The sequence below is a fragment of the Sceloporus undulatus genome, chromosome 2 (assembly GCF_019175285.1).
Source record: "Sceloporus undulatus isolate JIND9_A2432 ecotype Alabama chromosome 2, SceUnd_v1.1, whole genome shotgun sequence".
Taxonomy (NCBI): domain Eukaryota; kingdom Metazoa; phylum Chordata; class Lepidosauria; order Squamata; family Phrynosomatidae; genus Sceloporus; species Sceloporus undulatus.
In genome coordinates this window covers 83,486,139-83,497,348 of record NC_056523.1, presented here as the reverse complement: position 1 = coordinate 83,497,348, position 11,210 = coordinate 83,486,139, and the positions used below count along the sequence as shown (strand labels likewise).

The 11,210-nt window shown below is 40.8% G+C and overlaps 1 protein-coding gene across 2 annotated transcripts in view; it reads right to left on the bottom strand.

Annotated features, from left to right (window-relative positions):
• Positions 1 to 4,857: 4,857 nt before the first annotated feature.
• Positions 4,858 to 11,210, bottom strand: part of RNF145 (ring finger protein 145) — a 90,808-nt gene continuing 84,455 nt past the window's right edge. For both annotated transcript variants that reach the window (XM_042453591.1, XM_042453592.1), the window contains exons 9-11: positions 10,653 to 10,800; positions 9,399 to 9,755; positions 4,858 to 6,517 (exon numbers count right to left, since the gene is read on the bottom strand). In XM_042453591.1, coding sequence (XP_042309525.1) covers positions 6,083 to 6,517; positions 9,399 to 9,755; positions 10,653 to 10,800 — 940 coding nt within the window. In that variant the 3' untranslated portion in view covers positions 4,858 to 6,082. The remainder of the gene's footprint in view (positions 6,518 to 9,398; positions 9,756 to 10,652; positions 10,801 to 11,210) is intronic.

Sequence of the window (11,210 nt, the reverse complement as noted above, 5' to 3'; positions counted from 1 at the left end):
GGCGACACAACAGTGCGCGTGCACCATAGGCACGTGCTCCATTATTTCTTCCAGAGCATGCAACAGGCTTTTCCAGCACAGCTTTCATCATATGTTGAAAGCCATGTATGTGCAGGTGCACTGTTGTCCATTGCCATTACAGGGAGCCCTTGGTATCCACTGGGGTTTGGCTCTAGGACTCAGCACTAATATTAAAATACATGGCTGCTCAAGTTCCATTAAATACAATGGTGTAGCAAAATGGTGTCGCCTTTATCCAATGACAAAAGAGCTTTTTTCAAATTGGGGGGTGGGGGGAATATTTTCAAGCCATGCAGAATTCATGGTTACGGAGGCCCAGTTGTATTTACAGTGTTGAAAAAGTAGCATATTGCATTATTGAATTGCTTCTTACTTTTTAATACCTTTTTGGAGAGAAAACTGTTACTGTTGATAAGAGAACAGCATAAAACTTGGGGGAAATGTACCAAAATGCTCTTTAAAAGTAACTGATGAAAGTGTTACACATTACACAAATAATGTAATTTTACGCTTGCTAATTTTGAAACGTAGCTTCTTTATAGCCTCATTACCAAACAAGAGTAACTAGCTACGGATAACTGTGTTGCTTGTACCTTATTATTTCCAGGTTCTGTTCTTCAGGACTCTTCAGATGAGAAGGTTGAGAAGGCATATGGTGGTCACCCTTATCTGCCTGACCACAACCGCATGCTTAGCACCCACATACCCTGCTAGTTCTATGTTTGATAAATAGGCTTGTGGGTATCCAGCACTGGCAGATCCACAAAAAGGAGATTATGCTCTGAATATGTGAGTGGGTTTTCTCTCACAGTGTACCCCAGTGTCCATTTTAGTGCAACAGTGCAACAGAGCGGGCAACCACCATGGGGTAGGGAAGCCACATTGCCCACTGCTGGACCTTGGAGGGCCACATTCCTCCACTACCACAGCCCATTTCAACCCATTCCATGCTACCCAAATTTTAGGGGGCTGATTTTTATTTAATTTTATTTGATTCCAAATAGTCAAAAGTGCTCCCAAGGGCACTTGGAGATGCTAATGGACATTCCACATTTTCCACGTGTTGGGTGGGGGTATCTCTCTTGCTGTTTTTGGGCCTTGTCTTTCAAAACAGAAAAGCAAATGAACTTACTGCTGTGGTCAGTTTCTGTTTTGAGAAGGGGGGAGAGGCCTCTGCTCACCCTGGAAACAATGTGCGCCATGGAAGATGGAGACCTTTGAGGGAGGCTCAGAAAAAGGCTACGTCAGTTTGCTTCTGCCTGGGCCTCCTAGATAACTGATCTTGGGAGGGGGCAAGATTCAAACCCTTCTCCTCCAGCTCTGCTGAAATTGGAAAACAGATGTTTCCCTTTGGCAACTATTTCTCTGGACATTTGCCAAGTGTAAGCAGAGCATCTCTAGATTTTTGAGCCCTGGAAGAAGTTTTAGGAGCCTCTTTTCATATCAGCACCAATTTGTCTTCTGAGGAGATTGAAGAAGGGCTAAGGGATCTGGCTCATTAGGAGTATTAGCTGTTGTTCCATGGCCGAAGATAGGTGTCAGCAGATAGCCATTAAAAACATATGAAGTGGCTTCTTCTGAGCTTCAAGGGCCACAGTCTGGAGGGGTCCTTCCCACAGAAAAGCCCTAAGATAGGAAGCTCTGTTATGCCTTGCTTACTGTCTAAAGGTCTGGCAAAACAGGCAAGAGTCAACCATGTGGTCTTCACCCAGGCAGAGGAGACAATATGTGTGACTATCCAAAAATGGCAACTTAACCCCACAGTCTGGACATACCTTGAAGAGTCTCTGGAGAATGAAAAGATGAACTGACAAATGCTAAAATGCTGAGACTTCTTAACAACCCTACAATGATGCTGTTTGTCCACAGAACATGGTTTGTCCAAGGAGCACGGTTTTAGTGAGAATGTATATATGAGTGGGCAAGCAGGGCTGGACTACCATCAAAATGCAGCTCTAGAAGTTTCTGAAAATCTTTGCACAAGTGCAGAATGACCCATACATATGAGTCACAGAGACCACTAAGAAGAACTGACTTTTTTTGGTTGCATTATAAATATCTTGTAAAGAAAATTAAAAAAAAGCATAGTAATTTGGTAAATTAGCAAACCCTCATAGTAAAAGCCACCTAACATCTCATTTTGACAGCAGATGGTTATAACTTTATTCTATTAATTGGGTTCACATTTCAGTTTTAATATAGTAAGGTTTTTTGGCTTTTTAAACCCCTATTGTCTCTGCCATTATATTCTGGCTCTCATCAGCATCAAGCAGCATGGCCAATGGTCACACAAATTCCAGGTTTCCCACTAATGAACTACAGGTAAGTGGGACATGCAACAAAATGTTGTAGTATGAGTGCTTCCATTTATTCTATTCCCCAGCCATTCCCCTTGTTACTCAAGTAGTTTTCTTCTCCCTACCACCAACACCCTCCCCATTTGTTTGGCTTTTAAACTTTGGAGAAAATCTTGGGGTTCCCACAAGCTGGCAGATATCTCCCTTGTATTTATGGATGGTGCAGTTTTGGCTATAGAAGAATCACTCACTGGTTTTCTGAATGTCTCTATTAGTTATTAGTATGTGTGTTTTTATTTTGAGGACTGTAATCTGAAATTCAGCTTCTCATCCATAAAAGGATCCACAATCCCGGCCTCACAGGATTATGTGGCTAAAACAATTGAAATGTAAAAAGCTTTGCTTGCTACTAAATAAGAGTAAAGTGGCATTTCTAGGTGTCAGTTGTTATCTAGCAGTTTCCATTTGTCCGTCTCCTAGTCCCCCTCTGCACTTTGTTTGTTGGCTGATTATGTATTTATTGATTACCAGTGGAAGCTGGGCCAGCTTTGGATGGAAAGTCACAGTTTACCATATTTGACCAAATACCAGCTGCCCTGATAAGTGTATGTGGCATCAACAAACATTTGTAGCCCAAACTGATGCTGAACGTTTGAAATTCTGGTAGTCATCTTCATCCTGAAGCCTAGCCCTGGAAAGAATATGAGACAAAGACTAGGATTTATTTTAGATTGCATCTGCACTGCAGAAAGAATGCAGCTTGACACCCTTTTAACTGCCTTGGGCCAATGCTATTGAATTCTGGGATTTGCAGTTTGCTGTGGTACCAGACCTCTCTAACAGAGAAGGGTAAATGCCTCACAAAACTACACATCACAGTATTCTATAACACTGAACCATGACAGTTAAAGGGATGTCAAACTGCATTCTTTTTGTAGTGTTGATGCAGCCTTAGTGGAAATACAAAAGCTGGCAATTAAGGCTGTGATCCAATTGGAAAATTATGCTGATGACAGAGTACAAAGAGAAGAAATGTCTGTCCCCCACCCCAACACACACAGAGAGAGCCCTGCTCATGAGTTCAGAATCTGCTCTGGAAGGCTGGATGTTGTGGTGTGGATGCTGCTTCAAGATGGAAATGACCTCTTCTTGCCATTTTTTAATTTATTTTTATTTTATTAGAATTAAAATCCTCTTCAAATTACAAGTCTGTATAGGTAAACAAACAGGATGGTTCAGAGTAACTACATAAGGAACAAACTACAAACTTGATACTAGCCATTGCCTGTCAAATCAAGATGTGATTATTAGAGGCTGGATGGCCATCTGTTGGGGATGCTTTGATTGTGATTTCCAGCGTGGCAGGGGGTTGGATTAGATGGCCCTTGTGGTCTCTTCCAAGTCTATGATCCTAAAGCTTTTCTTTCTCATACATCTTATGAATATCACATCCCCTTGTTCTGAATATTGGTTGTGGAGTTTCTTCTTGTCCTTCTAACAGGGCCTCTGCCATTAGTGCTAAGTACCTTGACTGATCCTGATGTCAACCTTTTTGGTTGAATGTTAGATCAGTGGTGCCTGGAGATGTGGAGGCTGGGGGAGGGGTGGAAAAATTCAGATAAAGCTATCCCCCCCCCACTTTCCCCCCCAGTTTTTTCTCCCCAGAAAAAAATGGAAAAACACTGAAAACGGAGGGTGGTGGATAAAAATGGATTTTAAAATACTTTCTTTTAGAATGATGTTCAATACATGGTTTAGTACAAGTTGTTTATATATTTACTCCCCCAAAATTATTTTGAAAAACTATGTAAATAGGAAGACAATTTAGTTATCTGATCATTGCAATTGCTGATCCTTTTCTCAATTCTGCTTACGGAAATGAATACGTTATACTTCTTCTCCAGTAGGAGACAAAATTATTTTTTCCTATTTTACTAAGGTTGTTGGTTTCTTCTGTTCCTTACAGTTCTATTTGTAACATTTTTTAAAAAGGGGATTCAGTTTGTAGTTACTGTTGACTGAACCATAGCTTTAATACACCAAATTTAGTAACTTTGTTACTAGCAAAACTGTGTAACTGTATAATATTATGTATTATGCCATTTCTTAAGGCATCCCACATAATATTATGTATATATTTGATGTTCCCAGAGTAACAAATTGGTAAATGATGCTAATAGAAACTTTCCCCATATTCTTCAAATAGGTCCCCTTCCCTGCAAAAACAACAACAACAACAACAACAACAACAACTCACTGGGGGGGGATCTCCACCATGGATTCAAAATTTCTGGAAATTTTTCATCTCTAGCAAATTTCATTCCTGCAGCTTGGTGAAAACTCCAGTAGGTATACTCCAAGTTATTAGATATATGATGGGATACTAGCAGTCAACCAAACAAAGGCATAGCACAGACAGCATGTTACTAGAAACTGGCTCGATGAGATATTAAAGTGAATTGGTTAAGTGCCTCCATTTACTGTACATGTTGTTATGAAAGCCTCACCTTTAAAAGAATAAGACAATCAAATATACAAAAATCTTCAAATGTAGTTTATTGAGACATTCAGCTATGTCTGTCAGTCTACATCCAAACTCACTACTAAAAAATAAAATAATATCCACATTTCACGGTTGGAACACCAATTCTGAAGGGAAGAGGGGAAACACTTTCAAGCGCCAACCAAGCCTAGTGTATAAATAAATGACTAGTTCCTTTTCATATCAAAATTCACATAAAAAATTGCCAGCTCCCAGCCCACCCCGAGCCCCTAGTTCTACCTGAAAGCCATGATAAATGTAAAAATTTGAATACACACACATTATTGTCAAAGGAGAAAAAGGTGCAAATCCTGGTAACAGCTTCTGGAGTGGCATTTGCGGCATTTGATCATACAGTTTATGTACTCATTCCCAAAGGTGCAAATATTGCCAGGAGATTAATACTGCTTTAATTCAGCTGCAAGAAATTAAACACTACACAGAACTGAACAGCACCGAATGGCTTCAGTCAGTGACCTAAAACTCCTCCCATGTCTCTCCTGCACTCATTGGTGGCATATAGAGAGAGTTCACTGGAGCTTTAATTGACTTCACACAGCCAACACTGTTCAGAATGTTGAGTAACAAAAAAGGTTCCTAAACATTAAAGTGTTGAAGACTTCATCATAAAAAGTCAAGAATTGCTATAGATTACATGAATGCAAATGCCCTACCCAACATGCCCAAAGCACTACATCTGACATACTGGAGTGCTGCCCTGCCCCGACACAATCCTTGATATATTTTAATTTTTAAAACTTCCAGCCTCTACAGAACTTTTGTCAGCATACATAATTCAGCTCCATTCAACGCTGACAGATGAGGCCAAGGATGCAAATCCTTGTTTTTGTCTTTGCTTTATTTTCCCTTTTCAGTTATCAGAAACACTGTTTTTTGTTTGTTTCATCTGTCTTCTTTCCAGCTCCCCACCTCCCTCGTGTTTCTGCCCTCCCCTACCATTCCCTTCAAAAAATACTCAGTTTAAATTTCCAGATTCTGCTCATTCGCAACATGATGGCAGATTTTAAAAGTAAGTTTCCAGTGGAATGCACTGGCAGCCCTATAAACCAAGCAACTCACAGAAATCAGCATGGGATCTTAGAAATACATTTTGGCCAGCATTCTGAGAGTTAAACTTGCTTATCACAATAAAAAGGGTTGGATTCTGTCCACTGAACAGAGTGGCCCTGGAGTGTTTATTCTTGCAGCAGCCTCTGCTACTTTAATTCTGGATGCAGCCTCCCAGATCCCGTGTTAAAACCTCTGCCTCTTCTTTTGCTGCTCCTTCTGTGGCCATTTTCTTCTGACTGGCTTCACTGGAAGATGCATTGCCCAGGCTGGGTGAGGCATCCTTGGCATCAGCAGAGTCCTGTAGGACACCCATCCCTTTGACAGCTTGTCCCTTGTCAACAGGTTCACCACTTGGCTCCTCCTGGCGCTCTACGCCAGGGGGCTCTGTAGCTTCTCGCTGCACAGTATTTTGCTCTGCTCCTGGATTTGGTTGTGGCAAGGGCTCTGATCCTGGCCCCATGATCTGTGTGGGGCTTTTAAGTTGGCAGTGGCACAGGGGGCAGGTTTCTTGCACATACAGCCATTTCTTAAGGCAGCCCGCATGAAAGAAATGGCCACAAGGTGTGATGATAGCAGACTTCATGTCCTGAAAGGAAAAAGACAGAGGGATCACACAATAACCATCAACAAACACTTTCTCCTGAGGCTGCTCTAACACTCAAAATAGACCAGGGTGATTGCTAAAGAACCAGCCTGGGTGACCCACTGCCCAACTTCAATTGCCACCCTTTACATTATCCACATGGAGAGGAGACTTGTTTTATACCCCTTAGTATTAGAAATGCACTAGATCATCAAAACATTAAAAAAAAAAAACACCAAGGAGTCATTCTAGGCAAGTGTTGCATGGACTAGGAGTTAAGTAAATAAGAAGGTGCCATCTAAAAGCTTTAGAACCGGAACAGAGCTGTATGAAAGCTGCATAGAACTGCAGCAAAAGGGTACAGAATTGAGCTTCTTGATACCCTCGGGTTTCAGTGCAAACCAAAAAGGCCATTCCTGGCTTTGCTGTAGTTGTGAATTTTGTCACAAACAGGGATGGAAAGTCCCTCACAGCAAATCACCAGTCCACTTATCCCAGCACTGGGCAAACTGGTGCCTTCCAGATGTTTTGGACAGTAATACCCATAAGCCTCAAGCAGTACAACCAATGTTCAGGTAATATGCGAGTTCTAGTCCAAACCACATGCATGGAAGGTGCCAGGTTGCTTAACCAATTTAGCCTCTCTAACAGGACAACATCAGCTCTCTATGATCTCATTCTATTATCTGAAAATGTAAGGTCTGTAAGAACATGCCTACTTACTCATCTTAAAAAGCTTGGTGAGGTCTAGTCACCCTCTCAAATTTGGGGCTAGAGAGGAAAATGGTCCCTCTTGACCTCCATATGGAAAAGGTTCTTCCTTCTGTGGCCCTTCATCAGTCTCCAAAATACCTGGCCATTCTGAGACAACCCTCCACCTGCCTTTCCACTTCCATGCTAGGTTACAGCCTAGAGCTTTGCGACTGCAGTATGTTCAAAGGAATGCAGTATAATTCAAGCAGAAATGAACAGATGACAAAGTCCTAGAGGCTGATCTTGCAAATTCATTGGTGGCATATATGCAGAAATTACAGGGTGAGGTTTCCTCATCTGAAAGGCTTGGGATCAGAAATGTTTTGGATTTTTTTTTCAGATTGTGGAATATTTGCATATACATAATGAAATATACTGGAAATGGGACCCAAGTCTAAACACAAAATTTATTTCTTTCATATACATCTTACACACATAGTCTGAAGATAATTTTATACAAAACATCTTTAATAGTTTTGTGCATAAAACAAAGTTTGTGTACATTGGACCATCAAAAGGTGTCACTATCTTAATCACCCATGTGGACAATTCTGGATTTTGGAATTCTAGATAAGGATACTAAAACTATAGTCAGATGAATATGCAAAAATGTCAATGCAACAGCATACATATACTGTATATACTCATGTGTAAGTCTAGAAATTTTAGTCAAAAAATTGACCTCAAAAACCTGGGTTGACTGGGTCAACATAAATACTATACTTTAACTCTTATTAAAAAGGGAACCATCCCCTGGTAAAAGGCAAGAGTGCAATCTGTCCTGGGAGCACTGAACTCCCTCTACTCTCTCTTCCATGCAGTCTTTAGTGTGAGCCAAAACAGTTATGCCTGCCAGAATTTTGTAGGTTCTTTGACATTGTTTTCCTTTGCTCCATCATTTAGATCCTTTATTGCATGTCCCTAAGTTTTACCCTTGACTTATCCAAGGGTCATATTAAAATCCATAATTTTGCCCCCAAAACTTGCCCTTGATTTATACATGAGGTTGACTTATAGTCGAGTATATACAATAGGTGAGAACAGAAGTCTTCCTGCAAAGATGCCTGTACTGCTTATGAGCACTTTATTCTCACTAAATACTCCATGATCCATTTCAATTCTAGTTGCCAAAGAGAGCTCCTTCTTATAATGTGGCTGCACTTCCCTCCCCAACTGATTTACCTCTGAAACAAGTCTGTATCAAATGCTGAATTATTAAACTGGGGCTAGGCATTATGGTGTTGTGGTTTGAGTGCTAGACTAGGTCTCCAGGAGATTCAAGGAGACTAGTGTTTCATGGCCCTGCTTGGCCATGAAAATCCAGTGAGTGGCCTTGGACAAATCACACACTCTCTGCCTCAGAAGGAGGCCAAGACAAACCTCCATGAACAAACCTTACCAAGAAAGCCCTTTGACAGGATTGTCTAGGATGCAATTTGTACATCACATATTGTGAGCATACTGCTTGGGAAACTTACAAATATTAATGGCCCAATTCACACACCTAATCACAGAAGGCACAATCTTGCAGATCAGTACATACAGCAGCTACAGCATATATTAAATGCATAGTGAAGCCCATGTGTGATTGATTAAAGGCGAATTACATGGTGCCAGTCCTGTAATTTATTCTCTTCCTTAGCTCACTTCATTTATAGTCCAACTTAAGATATACATGTCAACTATTCCTATAAATGACCACAAGGGGGAGACAGAGCAGCATCATATACTAGTATAAACGTAGAGATGTGAAGTTATATACAGTGGTCCCTCCCCAGCGTATGCTCAAACCCCATTTGTTTTAATGGGGAGTATTCCTGTGTGTATGCCATTATATTTCCTGTAGTTTAACCTTCCACGTAAGGTTAAAGGTGCGTATAGTGCGTCCACATATTGTGCGGGCACACTGTACTGTAAAGGCACCAGATCCTGCCTGATCTTGGAAGCTACACAGGGTCAGGCCTGGTTAGTACTTGGAGGGGAGTCTGCCAACAAATACCTGGTAGTGTAAGCTATAGTCCAAAGGAAGGAACTGGCAAAACCATCTCTTATTCCTTGCTTTAAACCCCCCTTCTTAAGGTTCATGGGGTTGCCATAAGTCACCACAGAACTTGAAGGCACACACACACACCTGGTAGCAGATGGCACAGATATCATTGTGTTGTTCCAGCTGGTCTTTGGTAGCAATAGGCAATGATTTGATTTTATTCACAGCATCTCTGCGGAGAAGAAAGCTTTTCCACCCCAGCTGAGCACGGAGCCACACATTGTAGTAGGAATGAATGAAGATGATCATTGAGCCCATCACGGTCCATTCTCCAAAGATGGTTTCTGATACACCATAAGCCACAACACAGAGAGCGACAAGGAACTCTAGCAATCGATAGGTGCCATTCACATAGTAAATGACGTCATCCATGTTTTCTACTGGCTCTTTCCTGAATTCCTCAACCATAAACAAGACGTAAATGAAGAGTGTTCCAAGTACCTGGGAGAAGAAAAACATTTATTACCAGATCACAAGGCTAGAACTTTGGTCCAAAACACACTGATAAAATAATCCAGTATGAGATCACTTTAAACTGCCCTGGCTCAATGCTAGGGTATTCTGCGAACTGTAGTTCTGTGAGATATTCTGTGACAGAACTCTGGTGCCACAATAAACTACAATTCCCAGGATTCCCCAGCACTGAGCTAGGGCAGTTAAAGTGGTCTCAAAGTGGATTGTTTCTGCAGTGTGTTTTGGAGCTTTGCAAAATTCTGTTTAGGTGGGTTTAGTACATTCCTGATCTATCAGAGGCAGTATAACACACTCACAAAAATGACAGTCATCAATCACTTATAAGAACTTAGGCCCTGTTCAGACTAGCCTGAAAGGCAAGCCTGGGGGTGGAGTCGGGGTGTTGCGTCCAGATGATGTATGTCCTGACTCCATCCCCAGGGTGCCATGACATGAGAGAGAGAGAGAGAGATTTTCATGATAGGTGTATTCATTATGGCATCATGACAAACAGGTAATCTGCACTGGATAAACAACAGACTGTGCTTGGTCAGGAACAAATGTTATTTATCTATTTATTAATTACAATATTTATATCCCACCCTCTAATCATGAGATTGCAGAGTAGCATACAAATAAAATCTATTTAAACATCTTAAAACAGTACCAATAATTTAAATAGACTAAAAGCATATTAAAGATATATTAATAACATTACTTAAGATGCTTTTTAAAATGTGTTTACTCTGTTGTTAAAATAACCAGTTGCTCAGTTTTATATTCTGTTTCCCATCTTCTTGTGTTTCTCTAACTTCTTTCACAGGCCTTGGGCTCCTATAACACCCCCAAATCATTAACTGCATGTAAGATGCTATCAGGGCTTACCTGGAGGGAGGTGAGAATGCTGCTGGAAATGATGATCAGCAACCAGAAATCCATGTGAAAAAACTGACATATCATGTAGGCCATGTATGCTGGGAAGACCAGTAAGAACAAGCATAAACTCACAGCACGAAAATGTTTCCAGAGGCTCCTGAAAGAAACAGTGCCATTTAAAAAAGGAAAAGAAAAGGTTTAATTAAAGCTGATTTTACACTTCCAAAACAAAGATCAGAAGTGACTTAACAGGCAGTACTCTTTCAAAAATGTCATAATCCTTGTTTGAACATTTTCAGTATGCACATTTTAAAACATTTTCTGCTGGAAACATATACAACTCCATGTGTTCCTCAGAGGGGATCACGTGTGTGTGCACGTGCACGCGTGCGTGCACTGGGAGCATTGGGAGACATTCTAGAGCATTTTTCTTATTTGAAATTTCAAAATAAAATGAAAGTGCAACACACACACACACAGAGCAATTTCATTTTATTTTGAAATTTCAAGTAAGAAAAATGCTCCAGAATGTTCCTAAATATACACAGTGGTCTGGGAGAGGGCTGT